Here is a 19,276-nt window from a genome sequence, read left to right on the forward strand (position 1 = left end):
TTTAGTCCGTGAGGCAGACACCCTGTCTACTTTTAAGGCTAGGCTTAAAACTTTCCTTTTTGATAAAGCTTCTAGTTAGAGTGGCGCAGGTTATCCTGATCTATCTCTATAGTTCTGCTGCTATAGGCTTAGACTGCTGGAGGACATAGGGACCCCTTTTTCATCATTCTGCTTCATTCTATCTCTATTCTCCCACTCTGCAGAATCTGTTAGTTCAATCTCTAACGTTCTGCTCTCTCTGCTTTTTCTCATAGTAGCTTCATCTGGTCTGTTCCTGTTTGGCTGTGACTCCATCCTGGAGAGAAATATCAGCTGTGCTGCTGCCATCAACACCTTTGTTTCTAGATGTTGGAGCTTGGCCTGTTTATGCTTCCATAAACAGGCCAGGCCTACTATTTATGCTTCCAGCATAAATAGTAGCTGAAATGAGACCAAACTTTCTCTGAGATTTTAATGTTGGCCTCCTTTTCCCGCCGCCGTCTGATGTAACCTGTTGACTTCTTCTTCATAGTTGCAATATTTCGGTAAAGCAGTGATTCTGTCTGTATTAATACCAGCTCATGCATCCATTTAAACCTGCATTTCCTGGATTTAACAATAAGGCAAGGGTCATGATTTCCCTCCTAAAGAAATAATGAAAAATTATCTCCTCTTCTAATCTCATTAATCCAACTGAAATCCTTGATATTTCTAAAGGAAAAGTCGCTCATATTCAGAATCCAAACTTCTGAAAGTTCTTTAAATCTGAAATGATTCCATCCTGTTCAATAAATGATCAGTGTTTTTAATTCAGAGTAATTTCCATGTGAATGTGCTTTACTGGAGGCATCCATGTTTGTCAAAGAACACTACTGCCACCTACTGGTTAGTGACGTCACGGTGCGGTATCAGAGTGGAGTTTTTTTCCACTTTTACCAGCTGCCATGCACGTGGGCATTGTCAGTTTCACTATAGCTCTGGTGAATTTCAATGGTGAAGTCCTCTGGAAATCTTCAATAATTGTTGTTGATCATCTTCATAATTTCTAATTTATCTTTAAATTATCGTCACTCTGCCAGTTTCTGATGGTCCTACTGGTTTTCCCATCATACTTCCAACCGTTTCCCAGTTTAAATCTCTAACTAAAAGGCACTTTTCTGCAGCTTTCACTATTATTGAGCACTACAGTTGATCACTTCTACTATAAATATTTCTTTTTAACAATCAATGGTTCCTCTGCAGAGGTTTTAAACTCATCATTTCCTCCACTGGTTTGGGTTTTTCTGACTGGGATTAGATTCTTTTTTCAGCTTCAGCAGAATTTATTCTGAGCTCTAATTTCATTTTTCTGATCTCTTCAGATCTTTTTCTCACTTCACATCCTGGATAAGCAGCGGAATGTTAGCAGTTACAGCATTTTAACTTCTCCAGCAGTTTTCCTTTCCATCCAGCTGTTGTGTGACCAGATGTTTGTTATTTAAAGCATCTCAGATGATTGAATAATTTTACATTCTAGCTCATGTAACCTATGCAAACCTTACTGGCTAATTGCTCCTCTTTAAATTCAATCATCACTGATAAACTGTCAAAGTTTTCTGCATTTCTTGTTGTTTTTAACCGTTTCCCTTCTTTTACTTTTGCATCACTGATCTTTTCTAGAATCTCTATTTCAGCTCCTTTTAGAGGACCTCCTCCCCTCCCTCCCCTGCTCCTCCTTTTGTTCTCCTCCAAGCTGCGCTGAACTCTCCTCCCTCCATCTTGCTGATGCGTCTCGCTTTGCCTCGCTGAGGCTCTGCAGTTTATTATCAGGTCTATAGAGGATTCTGGTTCTCCAGACTTCTACAAGTTTATCGATTGATTTTATTAACTGAACCAGATTCCAATCTGCAAAAGAGTCTCCCTGATTAACTAGTTTGAATCTGACTTTGTAATCATTTAGTTTTCCTGTAGAATTTCTAGATTGTTCAGTTGATCTCTGCTTTTTCTCATTTTTAATGCTACTCTTTTCCAATCTTCTTCGTTTTCACTATTTCCTTCTTCCATCCAACAACAATCACTTCCTGTTTCCCAGGACATTTCTCCAACTCTCGAAAAATGGCCGCTCCCAGTAACTCAGTTATTACGATGACAATTAATACTTTTATTTATTTTACAGATTAATGCTAAATTCATTTAATCACTGCGAATGTCTCAGTTTTAGGTATAAATAATGATTATTCCAGAATGACCAGACTTCTCCTTTAAATACCTTTTTATTATTGTTTTACAGAATTGCCTGTATTTATCATTTAGCATAAGGAAAACTAAACACTTTGATCTGTTTTGCAGATGATATTTCTTGTCTAATTGAAGACAGATTGTGTGAAGAGGATTGTCGGGTTCATAAAATGTAGGTTTTGTAAAAGAAGAAGTGAAATACACAATAATGGATATAATTCCTGCAGGAAGGAGAGACAGTTGAACCCCAGACTCCAGCGGTCTCCTCCTGGACCTCCTCTGCAGAGCGTTTATTAACAGAACATGGCGCATGGTTACAAACAGAGTATTGTTCTGACAGAACAACTGATCAGTTGATGAAGACGGAATGATGAAGCAGGATGGCCTCCTGACTGGATCAGGAGCATCGCCTCGCACAAACGTTTCATAAACAAACATTAATTTTATAATCATCACTGAATAAACCTGACAAGGATCTCATTGATGTCTTAGGAATTAAAACATTAGTCGTTTTAAACTGGATCATATTTTTACTGATTCTAAACAAATCTAAAGAGCTGAGCTTTAAACTGCGATGATAAAGGAACGATTTATAAATCATAATCATCTGTTTGATCTGAAAACATCTGAAATAAATGAAGCTTTTTGCAGAAACATTTCTTGTTTTTTTTTACTAATATAAATGTTATTAGGAAACTTTAATGAAATTAAAGTTTTTAAATCATTTCCTGCAGATGAATCTTCTTTTCTAAGTAATAATGATGTAAATCAGCGTCTCAGAGTCTGAAAGTTAAAGAGAAAATAAAAATGTTCATTTAGTCTCTGATCAGAATCAGATTCTTTCTTTATGAGATGAAGCTGATTTTCTTCATCAGTTCTTTAAACGTCAGATTTTATATTCCTGCATGACGGCGACCAGAGCGGGCCCCATAGTGGGACCTCAGGGCCCCTGTCCTGGAGGCCCCTGTCCTGTAGGGCCCCTGCCTTCTAGGGCCCCTGCCTTCTAGGGCCCCTGCCTTCTAGGGCCCCTGTCCTGTAGGGCCGCTGCCTTCTAGGGCCCCTGCCTTCTAGGGCCCCTGTCCTGTAGGGCCCCTGCCTTCTAGGGCCCCTGCCTTCTAGGGCCCCTGCCTTCTAGGGCCCCTGTCCTGTAGGGCCGCTGCCTTCTAGGGCCCCTGTCCTGTAGGGCCGCTGCCTTCTAGGGCCCCTGTCCTGTAGGGCCCCTGCCTTCTAGGGCCCCTGCCTTCTAGGGCCCCTGCCTTCTAGGGCCCCTGTCCTGTAGGGCCGCTGCCTTCTAGGGCCCCTGCCTTCTAGGGCCCCTGTCCTGTAGGGCCGCTGCCTTCTAGGGCCCCTGTCCTGTAGGGCCCCTGTCCTGGAGGGCCCTGTCCTCTAGGGCCCCTGTCCTCTAGGGCCCCTGTCCTGTAGGGCCCCTGCCTTCTTGGGCCGCTGCCTTCTAGGGCCCCTGTCCTGTAGGGCCCCTGTCCTGGAGGGCCCTGTCCTCTAGGGCCCCTGCCTTCTAGGGCCCCTGTCCTGTAGGGCCGCTGCCTTCTAGGGCCCCTGTCCTGTAGGGCCCCTGTCCTGGAGGCCCCTGTCCTGTAGGGCCCCTGCCTTCTAGGGCCCCTGCCTTCTAGGGCCCCTGCCTTCTAGGGCCGCTGCCTTCTAGGGCCCCTGCCTTCTAGGGCCCCTGTCCTGTAGGGCCGCTGCCTTCTAGGGCCCCTGTCCTGTAGGGCCCCTGTCCTGGAGGGCCCTGTCCTCTAGGGCCCCTGTCCTCTAGGGCCCCTGTCCTGTAGGGCCCCTGCCTTCTAGGGCCCCTGCCTTCTAGGGCCCCTGTCCTGTAGGGCCGCTGCCTTCTAGGGCCCCTGTCCTGTAGGGCCCCTGTCCTGGAGGGCCCTGTCCTCTAGGGCCCCTGTCCTGTAGGGCCCCTGTCCTCTAGGGCCCCTGTCCTGTAGGGCCCCTGTCCTGTAGGGCCCCTGTCCTGGAGGGCCCTGTCCTCTAGGGCATCTGTCCTCTAGGGCCCCTGTCCTGTAGGGCCCCTGCCTTCTTGGGCCCCTGCCTTCTAGGGCCCCTGTCCTGTAGGGCCCCTGTCCTGGAGGGCCCTGTCCTCTAGGGCATCTGTCCTCTAGGGCCCCTGTCCTGTAGGGCCCCTGCCTTCTTGGGCCCCTGCCTTCTAGGGCCCCTGTCCTGTAGGGCCCCTGTCCTGGAGGGCCCTGTCCTCTAGGGCCCCTGTCCTCTAGGGCCCCTGTCCTGTAGGGCCCCTGCCTTCTTGGGCCGCTGCCTTCTAGGGCCCCTGTCCTGTAGGGCCCCTGTCCTGGAGGGCCCTGTCCTCTAGGGCCCCTGTCCTCTAGGGCCCCTGTCCTGTAGGGCCCCTGCCTTCTTGGGCCCCTGCCTTCTAGGGCCCCTGCCTTCTTGGGCCCCTGCCTTCTAGGGCCCCTGTCTTGTAGGGCCGTCCTCCAGGAGAGGGGCCCAAGAAGGCAGGGGCCCTACAAGACAGGGGCCCCTGAGGGCCGACTTTGGGGATCCCTGTATTAGAACATAACTGAAAAGTCTGTCTGTTTGTGAGAAATCAAACGTTAATAATAAAAACAGAAACTAAACCGTCTTTAATATAAAGATTCTGAATCGGGTCCAAATGTTTCCTTTCAGCTGAATGAATTCTAACCGTTAGAGAAGAAGTTTAATCTATTCACACTGGAAAACATCTAGAAATATGTAAAATATTCCTAAATCATCTGATTCAGAATCCTGTTCTCTTTTCCAGAGGTTCTGGTTCTGTGGTCCAGTTCTACAGAACCTTCTGGTTCTGAAGGCTCAGTGTTACTCAGAACCTTCTGAACCTGTTTGGACCTGAGGAGGTGAGACAGGGCAGAACTTTAAAAGGTTCTGATGATTTGGAAAAACCAGGACCCAGAAAGACCAGAACCATCCAGGACCTGCTGCCTCTGGTCCTGTTCAGGAGCCATTTTGGACCCAGTTCAGCCTCTGTGTGCAGAACCCATCAAAGCAGCACTGAGAGGAACTCAACTTCCTGTTTGGACTATCAGAATAAAAGTCTGCGGTCGATCATGATTCCACTTTAGGAGGAGATGATTCTGACTTTGATCCATTTCATCTGTTGGAGAGAAACCAGAGAAGGTTCTGGAGCTTCAATCGGTGGAACCTTCCTCCTCCTCCTCTTCCTCCCCCCCTCCTCCTCCTCCTCGCTACTTTCTGGTCATTATAAAATAATTAATCTTGGCAGAGAATCCTGCCTTAATAGAAACTAAAAGATGAAATATGCAGCTAAACCTCCTTCAGAAGATAAATCTGTTTATTGTTGTTCAGCTGAGGTGCAGCCCCTCCCCCCTCCTCCATCTGTTTCTGAGCCTCACCCCTCAGTAGATCCCAGCAGAGCGCAGCTCTGACTCTCTGGCTTTTATTTTGAAACAGGAAGCTGGAGTCCCTGAGGAGGGCGGTGCAGCTTGACTCCGCTCCTCCTGCATGTCCCCAGCAGACCCTGCCAGGAGGCGCAGAGAGGAGCAGCGGACCGAGGAGCAGGGACAGCTTTACTGCTCTGGGGGCTGGGGGTCCAGGCAGCTCCTTAAATGTTGGAGGAGGACCAGGAGGACATCCGGAGAGGAGCAGGAGGAGCAGCAGAGAGCGCTGCCTCCACCTGAGGAGCAGAAGATGAGGCTGCTGGTGCTGCTGGTGGTGCTGCAGGGCGGAGAGTGTGCAGGTGAGGCTGAGAGCCGCTCCGCTGCAGGAGCATGGAGGAGCATGGAGGAGATCCTGCTGCTGACGGAGCAGCAGGAGGTTCTGTTGGTCTGACTGGAGCTTCAGGGACCGAACCCACTGCAGCAGGTTCCCACGGTCCCGAGTGGATTTAGGTTTCAGGGGAACCACAGAGTTTCTGTGTCCGCTCAGGTCAGCGCGCGCACGTGCGTCCAGTGTCCGATTCCTGAACTGAATGCGCGTGCACGCTCCATTGTCTGTTGATCAGGATCGATAATCGATCAGCAGGGCGCGCGCGCGCTTCATTCTTCTCTCGCATGACAGAGGATGCATGGCCGCGTGCACACGTCCGGACAGGGAGTCTGATGCGCATGCGCGCCCCCCATCTGTTCTCAGGTATGATGATGACGTGTTTGTTTTTAAGCACCTGTTCTATGAGGGGGGGTGGGTCAGAATCTCCTAACAGCTGCTTCCGGTTCTGATCTGCTGTGAGCTGAAAATAAAACCAAACTTAAATTAAAATCCGGAGATTTTCTGTTTTCTGGCAGAAATGTCTTTAAAGATCCATAAAACCCAGAAATATGACACCTAGAAGTCATCGCCTCAGAGGGAAGGTCCAGTTTCTGAAGGTTCTGGTTTAACGGATCGAACTAAAACCAGGAGAGAATTTATTTTGATGGTTTCAGTTTGTCTTTAACTAAATGCTCCGATTGAACCATCAGAACCAGAACCGTTTGGATCTTAGGTTCTGGTTCCGTCTGCAGGCTCCACCCTTCAGCTTCTTTCTGGGTCGGTTCTGATCCGCTCTGTTAGGTGTTCTTCTTCTCTCTGTGGCTCATGAGGTCCTGGGAACCAGAACCACAGCTGCTTCCTTCTCCATCCAGTTAAACCTCCATCCTGGGGGTTCTGACCCGGTCCAGCTGGACACATCTGGACCGGGTCGCTGGGCTGAAGTGAACCTGGGGTCATCATGGCCGCCCTCAGCAGAACCGGCCCTGATCCGGGCACCAGTCCGTTCTGGACGGGGCCACCGGGTTCTGCTTCCAGGTGAGACAGAATCAGAACTTCCTGAGGTTCTGGTTCTCTAGTTGCAGCAGAACCGGGTCGTTCCTCCATCTTTCTGGTCTCCCTCAGGTTCAGGTCTCAGAACCTGAAGGTCCATCAGATGTTCTTCATAGATCAAACCTCCGTTTGGTGCCGAGTTCTGGGTCCGGTTCTCCGGTTCTGCCTTGAGCCCGGGTGGTTCTGATGGATTCTCCTCCCTGCTAACGGACCCTCTAATGGAAAAGCTTATTCCGCTTCAGAACCGGTTCTGTGTTCCTCAGCTCTCAGGGACCACATCATAGAATAGAATAGAATAGAATTCCACTTTATTCTCCTCTGTCAGAAACACAAAGCCAGGAAATGAACTCTGCTGGTTCTGGATCCCAGCAGCAGGTGGGGGAGGGGGGAGACAGAGGGGCAATAAAAGGAGGGGGAGGGTCAGTGACAGTCCTAATCCTCTGCTGGTCCCTGTCCATTGGGTTGGACCCTTCCCCCGCCCCCACCTGCTGCTGATTGGTCAGCAGCGTCTGATCAGGTCATTGAAACTAAAACTGAGCCTTAGAAACAAAACCTTCACCTGTAGCTCTGACTCACCTGTTCTGGAGCTCATTTCTGAGGTTCCAAACTGACCGAGTGCTCAGCTAGCCGTTAGCTGCAGAAACGCTAACCTAGCTGGAAGCTAAAGATGGAAAATGTTTGAAAGCATCCTTCATAAAAAGACAAACCAGGATGAGAAATGAAGAAAACTGGAGGACAAATCGCTAATGCTAACTCTGCTAACGGTACCGTGCTACGATGTAAAAGATGGAGGGCGGCGTGGAAAACAGAGGAGGCCACCGAAGGTAGAGTTATCTTTGGAAGGGTCAAAGGTCACGCGGACCTGAGAGGTGGTAACTTTATCAAACCGCCGCAGACATGGCGGCGAACAGCAGCCATGTTGGGTCCTGGCCTGCTCAGGGAACCCTTCTGGTTCTCTTTGGAATCAGAACCAGAACCGTCTGCGGACCCGCTCTGAACCAGGAGCGTTTGGATCAGAACCGCGGTTCTGAACGGGTTCGGCCCGCCTCAGGCGTCCTCTGGTCCTCAGAAGGTCCATCTGCTGCACAGCTCAGATCTTTTTCTGGTTCTGCTGGAGGTTCTGCTGGGCTGCCCAGCTGGATGGAGCCGAATAAAAAACACTACATTACCCAGAAGGCTTTGCTCTCACAGCTGCAGCAACAGAAGTGTTGGTTCTGATTGATCTAAACTGGGTCTTTCTGTGGAAAGATGTTGAACCAGAGGCGAAGGGAACCAGGGGACTTCCAGAACCAAACAAGGTTCCACTTTAAGCCCAAACCAACCCGCCAAAATAAAAGCCTTTCCTTCCGATGTAAAGAATCAGAGGGAAGGAAACAGTTCAGGTTGGATCTTTAATGTCTGGTTCAATCAGACTTCTTTTATTGATCCATTCTGATGATCCGAACCAAACATCCTGAAAGTATCTGGTTCTAATCAAAATAACTGATGTAGTAAACAGTTTTATTTTTTTCAGTGTAGATTTATGTTTCAGGAGGTTCTGCTGATGTGAGAATCAGTTTGTTTTCCTGCTTTTCTGTCTTCAGTCAGAAGCAGAGCCGATTGTTCGGCTTCTGGACGTGTTTACTAACCTTGTGAGGACCTCCGTCTCTCATCTTGGCATCTTTTCAGGAGAGAAGAAGCAACAATTTAACAAAAACTTCTGGGTTCTGCATGAATGCAGTTAGTGAATCAGTGAGGAGGAGGCGTCAGTGGGTGCAGGAGGACCAAGCGGCGTGTTTAAGGAGGCGCGGCGGCGGCGTGTCGTCACGCTGTGAGCGGCGTTCCCAGGGTCTCTCCTCTCTAACGTATTCACTGAAACAATCGGCAGCAGATGCCTCTCTGACTCCGTCGCCGGGTGTGAGCGACCTCTGACCCCTCACAAAGCCTCCTGACGACCGGCGTTTTGCATCAGAAACAGACGCTGGGAGCCTGACGACACACTGGGGTCAGAGATCACGCTCTGCGGCACACATGCAGCTCAGACATGCTAATGTTTCTGCAGCTGTTCTCACACTCTGCAGCTGTCTGAGCGGCGGCGGCGGCGGCGGCGGCCCTGACTTTGACTAGGCCGCCGCCTTCAGTCCTGCTGGTGCAGATCTGCTGTATTTGGGTCACTGGTTCTGGTTCTGATCCAGTCTGGATGACATGGAGATCCTGGTCGTTTCCTGCGGCTCATTGAGCCCACATCATCAGCCCTCCCCCTCCGTGCCTTCTGCTCTGAAATCTTCCTCCAGCTGGAGGAGCTCATTCCTTCAGAGCTTCTGCTCCTCCCCAGACTAAACGGGCCCCTCAGGCTGCAGACGGATGGGGTCCAGGTTTACGGGGACGGGTCGTCAGAGTCCTGGACCCGCCCCGCTGGGATTGGATGGGCTGCGGCTTTGACCCCTGAATGATTGTGGGAGGTTTTTGTTCTGGGTTCTGGTGGAGCTGATGGATGACGGAGGCGGCGAAGGTCAGCTGTTCTCCCGCAGGTCGTCCATCTCCGCGGCGCTCATTAACGCCCGGGTTCCCACGGGCTCAGGGCCACCGCCACCCGCCGCACTGAGGAAATGGAACCGCTGGGTCCAGATGGACTCCTGCTTCTGAGGAATTAAAGGCCAAGCAGTGGGAGCCGGTCTGCTGCCTCTCTGTGGCTGCCTGTGGTACTGCATCATCCCTCCTCGTTTCTATTTGATCGACTTTCAGCTTCAGAACCAGAACTTTATGAGGCTGAATCTGTCACTGCTGGTCCAGAAACAGGCAGCTGGATCCGGTTCGATCTGGTTCTGCCGGAGCAGAACTGTCAAAACTATTCAGATTTATTATTCCAGTATAAATCCTGCTGTTTAAAAACACTTTTTTAGAAGTTAGAGGATCAATTTCAGCTTTTTACTCCAGTTAAAGAGTAAAAATACAATTTTTAAAACTGCTTCAAATATAAAAGTAAAAGTAAAGCAGGAAAAACTGTTAATTCCAGAAGCTTACTGCTCTACTCTATTTAAGGAAGATTTTTCTACATTTCTGGATGAAAACTTCCTCAGACTTTAAAGTGTTTGATGGAGGAAAGAAGGTTTTATTACAGATTTCTGTCTTAGAATCCAACCAAGACCAACATGAACATGAAAGAAAATCTGCATCAGTGAAACCATCTTCCTCCTGTTTATCAATCATTCAACTGAAATTAATTCATAAAATATTACTGCTCCTGAAACGAAGCGAGCTGATCCAATGGTGCGCAGCGTGCGTGAGGTTAGGAGACGCTGGAAGTCTTTGCACGCGGCGTCCAGACATTTCTATCAAACGAAGATCTAACTGCTGAAGTGGCGGCCAGGTGATGTCATCAATAAAACAAGCTGTCTGTCATAATAAGCAGAAATCTACAAAATATAAACTGGATATTAAAGTAAAATTAAGAGAATAATGTTTCTGTGGCTGCGTGATTTATTATCTTAGTTTTATAACTGAGCGTCACATTAAACTTTGCATCATCATGAAAAATGATTTATTTTGTTATGTGGTGAGCAACAGGTTGGGGCAGCACCGAGTCCAACCACAGAGGAATTAATTATCTGGAGGAAACTAATTATTTTGATGCTTTTTATCTTTTTTAAATACCAACAGGCCAGAATGAAAATGAGATAAAATGATCATTTTCAAACCGATTAATCTGTCGAAAATTTTTTTGATTAATCGATTTATAATATATATACTAATCAGATTCCTTAAAGTAGATTTTTTCTAAATAACAAGCAAATGAAACTAAAACTTTTCCATTTCAGGAGTTCTGGATTATAGAGCAGATTGACAGAAGGAAACAGTTTTTAAATCTTAAATGCAAAATGTTTATATATATTTAATCGCTCTGTCAGCTAAAGACATGTTTCAGAGCCTTATACCCTCGTTAACGATTAATCAGTTACTAAATTAGGTGATGATTATTGATTATTCTGATTATAAATGTGTTTAAATGACTGAATATCATCTAAAGTTCTTAGTTAATCTCCTCTGAATTGAGAAGTTGCTCTATAAGTACAGGATATTAAGCATTTAATTGTTTCAGCCTTAGCTTGAATCAAACTAACCGATCTACCGTAAATCCCCTAATATAGGCCGGGGCCTTTATTTCACTCAGGTGCATCTTGGTCCCGGCCATTATTGGAAGGAGGCCAGAATTAGAGGCAGGCCTCTATTTCTATTTGATCAAACAGTCTACCAGTGGAATGAATAAAAAACAGATTCTGTGTCTCTTCGAACCGATAAAATACTAGTTTCATTTATTGAAAAAGTACAGTTACCATAGCGATATAGAGAACATTATGCTCACGCACCTCAATCTTCTAGCTGGTCAAACTTCACAAGTCGTTTTCCGCAATTTTGGTCATAAAGACAAAACAAACCGGCCTCCTGTCTGCGGCTCTGTCTGCGCTAAGGATGGGAGCTCCCATGCTAACGGCTTGGATTGGTTAGCAAACACTGCCCCCCTGTGGTGCTTGTATGTTACTATAACAAGTTGTTGAGGACTGCCCAGGAACATCGTTGGTTCTGATTGTAACTCCGACAGCCAGTCCGGCCATTGTTAGAGACCGGGCCGCTACTGGGATACAGGCCGATAATCGTCTTATAAACCCAGCCAGCTGCTGCACAGCGCCCCCCGCAGGCCGTGCTGACCCTGACTTTGTGTTGCAGGTTCGGGCCGTGGGGGGGCCGACACCCAGCGGTGTCAGTACTACAACGTGAACTATGAGATGGAGAAGACCAATCAGAGCGGAGTGGAGGTGTGTGAGGGCGAAGCCGACAAACGCTCCCACTGCTACGCCTCCTGGAGGAACGCCTCGGGCGCCATCCAGCTGGTGAAGAAAGGATGCTGGCTGGACGACTTCAACTGCTACGACCGGTACACACACACACACACACACCTACAATATATCAGGGTTGTCATAGAAAGCGGCGGTTCTAGCAGGGCCCACGACCCGGTTCTGATCTTTGGGATTAAATAATTGCTTATTTCTCAGTAGAACCCGTGGTTCTGGCTAACAGAACAGCTTTATTGTTGGCTTTACTCTATAGAACCGGGTCATCTAGAGCTGCTCCTCTGATGTTGGTTCTAGAGACCAAAGACATTGGTTACATCCAGAGGTTCTGGTCGGACGGCGGACCTTAACCAAGACCACAGAGGTTCTAGATCTGAGCCTCAGTGCTGAAATATTTATGTCAGGTTCTGTTGATCTGGATCCAAACTGAGTTCTGGACCGAGCACCAATCAAAACGGGTCCAAACCAGATCTAAACGGAGGAGGTTTGGCCGGACCAGAACCGAGGTGTTGGACCTGAAAGTCAACATGACCGGCAGAACCTTTGGAACCAGTTAGAACATTAGTTCGTCCTGCTGGTTCTGACCCAGTTCTCTGCTTTCAGATGACATTTACCATCCGGTTCAGAACCTCTGTGATCCAAACTGGAACCAAGCCTCTTGTTTATTGACGTTTCATGATGGCCGTTTGATGATGACCCAGATTGTTGTGATCCAGGTCGGACTGCGTGGCGACGGAGGAGAATCCTGAGGTCTTCTTCTGTTGCTGTGAAGGAAACTTCTGCAATGAGAAGTTCATCCACCTGCCAGACCCCCGCAGCCCAGGTGGGTCCGTTTCCTGACTGATGACTCCTGTTTCTGTTCAGGGAGACGCGGAACTGGAGGCGGTTCTGGTGGAAATAAACCTTCAGTATTATTGCTGATGACATCGACGTCCTTTGATAGAAACTTCAGTCATAATGAAACCCGGCTCTGACTGACAGGAAGTAGATCAGATGTTTGAGTCCAGGAAAGGCTGGTTTTAGAAAAGCTTTGAAGTGTAAAAAATAAACCCTTTTTCTTTTGAAGTGATCAAGGCTCCGCCCAGCAGCGTGGACGTGTTAAACGTGCTGATTTACTGTCTGTCGCCTGCCGCCATGCTGTCAGTGGTTCTGCTCATCGCCGTCTGGATGTACCGCCACCGCAAACCCCCGTATGGACATGTGGACATCAGCGAGGTGCAGCTCACTCTCATCCTTCTGTTCTATAAGAGCTCCACCTGCTGGTGTCTGAGGGTACTGCAGTGGGTTCTAATAGACGGTCCAGGACCCGTAGAGATCCTTCTGAGTCTGATGCCTTCGCCTCGTGTCCTCCAGGATCCCGGCCCCCCCCCTGGCTCCCCCCTGCTGAGTCTGAAGCCCCTGCAGTTGCTTGAGGTGAAGGCTATGGGGCGCTTCGGCTGCGTGTGGAAGGGCCAGATCCTGAACGAATACGTGGCCGTGAAGATCTTCCCAATCCAGGTGCAGAACGCTACGTTCCTGTCGGCGCCTCTGGTGCATCTTCAGGTCTTCTAACTCCTCCGTCGTTCATTTTTTTCCCTCTGGGCAGAACAAGGAGTCGTGGCAGAACGAGAGAGACGTGTTCCTGACGCCGGGAATGAGGCACGAGAACATCCTGAGATTCATCGGAGCAGAGAGACGAGGGAGTCACCCGGAGAGCGAGCTGTGGCTCATCAGCGAGTTCCACGAGAGGGTGAGGAAGGAGAGCCAGGAGGTCTGGGACCCAACAGGAAGGGACACACGGAGATGTCCAGGGTGGGGGGTCGGTTCTGAAGCCTGGGGGGGGGGGGTTTCTTTCTTATTTCCGACCTTTTAGCAGCTTCTATTTGCTTCCAGTGACTCTCAGAGATCCGATGAGTTTGGTTTTGGAGACCCAGCTGGTCTTACGTAGCCTCATGAGACCATCCTGATCTCCCGAGCTTTCAAGGTTTCACTCGCAGATCAGTCTGGAGACTCTCCGTTAAAGAAAATTTGGAGCCGTTCACCAAACGAACGTCCAATCAGCGTTGGCTTTGAGGCGGGTTGAGGTGTGACGCAACGAGAAGCGCGACAGTTCAGTCTAAAGAACATGGCGGCTTCAGCCGAGGAAACTAGCGTTAGCGTGGCTAACAAGCAGGTTTTATGGGAATTACAGAGCATTTCTTCACTGAAAGAAGAGCAAAACACTGCTCTGGAGGCTTTTCTCAGAGGAAAAGATGTTTTTGCTCTTCTCCCGACTGGTTCCGGCAAGAGTTTGATCTATCAATCGGCTCCTCTTCGTCGTCGCTCTGTTACGTCATATGCTTCGTTGATCTGATTGGTTTATTTGGCCCGTCTATCACCAACATAGGCCAATCAGCTAACCAGTATTTTCGCCCCTTCCCTAAATTACTTCAACGGAAGGTTTCCAGATGGATATGTTGAGCAGATCCATCTGGCGGAGTCAGGTTAGGTCTTCCGTCCACTGAGATCAGAACCTTTGTGTCTGCAGGGCTCTCTGTCCGACTTCCTGAAGGGGAACGTGGTCAGCTGGTCCGAGCTGTGCCACATCGCTGAGTCCATGGCCCGCGGCCTGGCGTACCTCCATGAGGACATCCCCCACCTGAAAGGAGACCGACATAAACCGGCCATCGCTCACAGGTTCTGGATCCGCCATGATCCCGTCTCCACCTGGAGACGTCCAATCTGACCTGTTTCTCTGCTTCTCAGGGACTTTAAGAGCAAGAACATCATCCTGCGCTCCGACCTCACCGCCGTCATCGCCGACTTTGGCCTGGCTGTTTGCTTTGAGGCGGGGGAACCGCCTGGAGAAACGCACGGACAGGTGAGCAGGCGGCCGGAGTGGCGGGCGGGGGTTTGGCCTTCAGCGCCGATCCTGACGGTGACACACCTGTCCTCCCTGAGCAGGTGGGCACCAGGCGCTACATGGCCCCAGAGGTCCTAGAGGGCGCCATCAACTTCCAGAGAGACGCCTTCCTGCGGATCGACATGTACGCCGTGGGGCTGGTGCTGTGGGAGGTGGTGAGCCGCTGCAGGGCAGCCGACGGTGAGCAGGAGGGCTGCAGTTCACCGTGTTCGCCATCAGGGGGCGCCAGAGTTTAAATCTGATTTATTTGATTCCAGTTCTTCTGGATCCACTGAAATCCTCCATGTTTGATTATGATTGATACGGTTTATTATTTTTATACAGTTTTGCTTCCATTTCAGTCCAGTTGGTTCTGATCCGATTGCATTCATCATTTGAGTTCAGGTTAAACTATTATTTTAATTAGTTTCAGAACTTTTTCATCAGAATTTTACCTTTAAATTTAATGTGATGGTTATTATTTTATTTATTATTTTACTCCACTTTATTTAACCCAGTTAATCCAGATTAAACCCAGATTATTAGAAAAATATCATAAAAGCTCATTTTAAAATAATTGTTTTTGTTTTTACTCCAATTTAGATAAATAATATAATTAAATACTGAAACCAGATTGGGTCCAAACTCTGGTTCTGTCTGTTTGTTGGTTTCTCATGGTTCTGGTTCTTAAGGGTGACGCCAGAGTCCGGCCCGGTTCAGGGCGGCTCAGCGACCAGAGGACCGGTTCTTTGGGTCGGTAGTTTGTGGGTTCTGATGGACCCGTCCTGTTCTGCTTTCAGGTCCATTGGATCAGTACTTGCTGCCGTTTGAGGAGGAGGTGGGTCAGCATCCGACCCTGGAGGACCTGCAGGAGGTGGTGGTCCACAAGAAGATGAGACCCACCATCAAAGAACTGTGGCTCAAACACAGCGTGAGTGGTTCCGGTTCCGGTCCGATCTTGTTTCAGAACCTACAGAGAAAGAAGCAGAACCAGCCGGTTTTAGAGCAGCGGTTCTGGTCCCAGATGGTTTTATGGGACGGGTCCGTTTGGTTGGTTTCTAGAAAAACAAATGTGAGAAAATGGGCCCAATAAGTTCAGGGACAGGTGGTTCTGGTTCTGATTAGTGGGTCGGACCGGGTCACCCGCTGCCTCCCAGAAATGAACCCGGTATCCAGACCTGCTGGATCAGAACCTCCCCCACCTGACCCAGGCTGAGTTCTGATGGTTCTGATGTTTGGACCTCCTGTCTGCAGGGTCTGGCTCAGATCTGTGAGACCGTGGAGGAATGCTGGGACCACGACGCCGAAGCTCGCCTGTCAGCCGGCTGCGTGGAGGAGAGGATCTCCCAGATCCGCCACCACGCCGCCGCCACCGCCGCGCCTACCTCCGACGCCAACGCAGCTGTCACCATGGTGACCAACCTGGAGCCGCCGCCTAAAGAGTCCAGCCTCTGAGGAGGAGACCCAGACCGGTTCTGGTTCTGATCCCCCTCCTGGACCTCCGAGTACCTCAGGTTTTCTGCTGGATTCCACACGGCGTCTGCCGACCCGCGAATGTTTCCCACCGAAATGCTGCAGAGCCGCCATGTTGCCATGGAGACCGCTCCAGCTGGAGGCGAGGACCTTTTTATTTTTTATTTTTTAGAGTCATTTGTGTTTTATCGGTTGACATGACCTCAGACAAACCTTCGGATCCAACGGGTCTAACCCTGAAAGACAGAAACAGGAAGTGATGTCAGAAGGGAAGCCAGACGGCTGCTCTGTTTCAGGAAACATTAGTCAGGAAAAAAAAACTAAACAGCTGACTGAGCTCAGCCATTCAGAGAACCAAACTCCTCAGGTAACCTTGGGAGGGGGCGGGACTTTAGTCGGCTACGGCTTTAGTGGGTGGGGCTTAGAGACGGTTCTGATACCAGAAGCTTTTCCTCGCGATGCAACAAATGTGTGTGGGTCACATGATCAGCGCCGAGCCTTCTGATTGGTTCATTCCTCTGCCTTAATTTTTACCCAGAGGTCAGTTGGGGGGGCGCTGCAACCTTTGACCTCTGACATCCTGGTATTATGGCTGCCGGACCTGCTGCTCACAGCCTGCAGCGCCGCCTGCTGGCCTGGAAACCAGCCAGACGAAGGGTTTCCACCCTCAGCCGAGTTATGATGGCTGCTCTGGTCTCCAGAGGTCAAAGGTCAGCGGTGGCCTCCCTGTTCTGCTGCTTCTAACGGGGACCGAAGCTGAGGATGCGTCTCCATGGAGACGCTGGTCGCTCCAGCACCAGCCTGAGCGGCGGCTCTGTTTGTGTCCCTTCTGTGATGCCGTACAGCTAACACTGAATGTCTGCCATGATGATGATGATGATGAAGATGTCCTCTGGCTGCGTTGGACTCCTGCAGAACCAGAGGGAGGAGAACCGGACGGAAACAACAAGATCACCTCAATACAGCAGAATCCCGCCGCGCCTCCTCGCCGTCTTTCTACTCCTCCTAATGATTCCTTCTCCTGTCTTGAAGGTTCTATTCCTGCTGATACCTGAGCAACCTCTGGACTGGATGTTCTACCATCCTGGTTTCTATCTCAATAAAATGTTTTTTTATTGTTTTATTTTTGATCCTGAGGAAGGAAGATGGAGGGAAAAGGCCCGACAGGAAACGGCAGCATTTACCAAAATAAAAGCCCCTCAGCAGCTGTTTCCCATCCTGAGGTGAAGCTGTTTTGGTCTCGGCGCCGGGATTCTTCTCCAGACCAGTGAATGTAGTTTATAGTCGTCTGCTTCCACAAACGGCAGCTGGTTAAACAAGGATCTTTTTTTTTATCTGAAAATAATAAAAGCTGTCGGATTGTTTTAAATGGACTCTGCTGTTTTATTTCATTAGAAAGTTCCTGATTTATTTCCCTAAGTTTGATGTTTATTCCAGATAAACCGGAGGTTCTTCCTTTAACTTTAACGTCTCACCAACAGGCCGACACTTTTCTACAGTTTCTAAGAAAAATCAAAGCTTTTATCCTGGAAAAAGTTCTATTTCAACAACTTGTCCTGCCAGAGATTAAATTCTCTGTGCGGAACATGGAGCTAAACCTGGATTAGAAATTTAAAGCCTAACAATTTTACATTTAGTTCTGCTTAAATTTAAAACTCTGAAATACAGAAATGGAACAAAAATATATGCATAAATTACTTTACTGAAAGGTCACTGTTCATATTCATTGATAGGCTGATCTATCGTAGAAAATCTACATGCCTGGAACTAGTCTTGAAAAAGTAAAAGTATTTGATGACAGAAAATGTTTTTTGTGTGAGTGAAATTAATTGGCCCAGATCCGTTCCAGCAATACGATGGAGTCACAGCTGAACAGGACCAGGTTTGATAAATTTACCATAAGAAAACATAAAGGTAAAAGTGGAACTAACAGATTCTGCAGAGTGGGAGAATAGAGATAGAATGAAGCAGAATGGTGAAAAAGGGGTCCCTATGTCCTCCAGCAGTCTAAGCCTATAGCAGCAGAACTATAGAGATAGATCAGGATAACCTGAGCCACTCTAACTAGAAGCTTTATCAAAAAGGAAAGTTTTAAGTCTAGCCTTAAAAGTAGACAGGGTGTCTGCCTCACGGACTAAAACTGCAACCCAGTCTCATGGGAAAACGTACCCCCAAACGTTGGTCCACACTACAAAACGTAGTGGAGGTACATTAATGGCCATTTCTTCTGCCTATACGCTTTCTATTGTTTTACGTCCTAGTCACGTGACTTTCAAGATTCCAGCTGGGAGAAGAAAAAAAATATATATATGGCCGACATTCGCTCATTTTTTTGTGGAAAGATTAATGACTTGAGTTTGTTTTTGCATTAAAATGAGTTTTGATTACATTTCCAGTGAGAAATGTATAGTTTGTTGCCAGAATATTTACTCAGGGAATGTACATATTCACTTGCTTCTTCGTTTCTTGCAAAGATCTTTCAAGATAATGTGAAACTGTAACGTTTTGGTATAAACATGGCTGAGATTTCTCTAACTTTTAGTGGGAAAATCAATAATTTCAATCAGTTTCTGCATTTAAATGGGTTTTGATCACATTTATAGCGAGAAGTGTAGGGTTTATTTACATAATATTTACTTCGTGAACATACATAATCACCCGCTTGCTAGTTTTTGCTACGTTTTTCGGATCTCGTCAGGATTATGTGAAATTGCAACGTTTTGGCTGCTACCCATCGCCTAGCATTTAGCTGCCGCCCCGATTCAACATTGAATTCTTTGTGATTTAACTCCATCTGACGGATCAAACCCTCGCCACTGCGTGCGTTGCGTCTGAGGTTGATTTTCAGATCAATGCATTGCGTCGTGGCATACGGGAGAAACTAATTAAACTAGTTTAAAAAAAGGATCATGGGTTAAGATCGGATGTGTTTTATTTGGAAATCTACCGGATCCTTTGTGCATTTCACTTCCTGTTTGGTGCGATCTCATTGATGGGTTTTGACCAGATTTTGACCAAAGAGGAACTAAAAAAAACAAAACAATTTAAATACACAACCAGCATATCTGGAATCAGTGACAGAGAGCGACTGGGACCAGAAGTTTATTAATTTCTCCCCACTGATTTCCATTCAAAATGTTTTCGATCCCAC

The 19,276-nt window shown here is 48.1% G+C and overlaps 1 protein-coding gene across 2 annotated transcripts; it reads left to right on the forward strand.

Annotated features, from left to right (window-relative positions):
- The first annotated feature begins 5,655 nt into the window (after positions 1-5,655).
- LOC119777281 (activin receptor type-2B-like) lies at positions 5,656-16,470 on the forward strand. 2 transcript variants are annotated; one of them, XM_038276096.1, is made up of 11 exons: positions 5,656-5,905; positions 11,668-11,875; positions 12,509-12,615; positions 12,859-13,007; positions 13,146-13,289; positions 13,378-13,521; positions 14,299-14,447; positions 14,517-14,631; positions 14,715-14,853; positions 15,453-15,583; positions 15,907-16,470. In XM_038276096.1, the coding sequence occupies exons 1-11, from the start codon at positions 5,671-5,673 to the stop codon at positions 16,105-16,107; spliced, it is 1,722 nt and encodes a 573-aa protein (XP_038132024.1). In that variant the 5' UTR covers positions 5,656-5,670; the 3' UTR covers positions 16,108-16,470. The 2 variants fall into 2 exon arrangements, with proteins under 2 accessions (XP_038132024.1, XP_038132023.1); XM_038276095.1 differs by having other exon boundaries at positions 12,859-13,289.
- The last annotated feature ends 2,806 nt before the right edge of the window (positions 16,471-19,276 follow it).

Source organism: Cyprinodon tularosa, unplaced genomic scaffold (assembly GCF_016077235.1).
Source record: "Cyprinodon tularosa strain WSP-4 unplaced genomic scaffold, ASM1607723v1 ctg996, whole genome shotgun sequence".
Lineage (NCBI taxonomy): Eukaryota > Metazoa > Chordata > Actinopteri > Cyprinodontiformes > Cyprinodontidae > Cyprinodon > Cyprinodon tularosa.

What these genes read in the sequence shown, in the direction of transcription:
- LOC119777281 (XM_038276095.1), top strand. Translation starts at nt 5,671, where the DNA reads ATGTCCCCAGCAGACCCTGCCAGGAGGCGCAGAGAGGAGCAGCGGACC. An exon ending in GACTTCAACTGCTACGACCG is followed by an intron (nt 11,876 to 12,508) that starts GTACACACACAC and finishes GTTGTGATCCAG; the next exon opens with GTCGGACTGCGTGGCGACGG. An exon ending in CTGGAGAAACGCACGGACAG is followed by an intron (nt 14,632 to 14,714) that starts GTGAGCAGGCGG and finishes CTCCCTGAGCAG; the next exon opens with GTGGGCACCAGGCGCTACAT.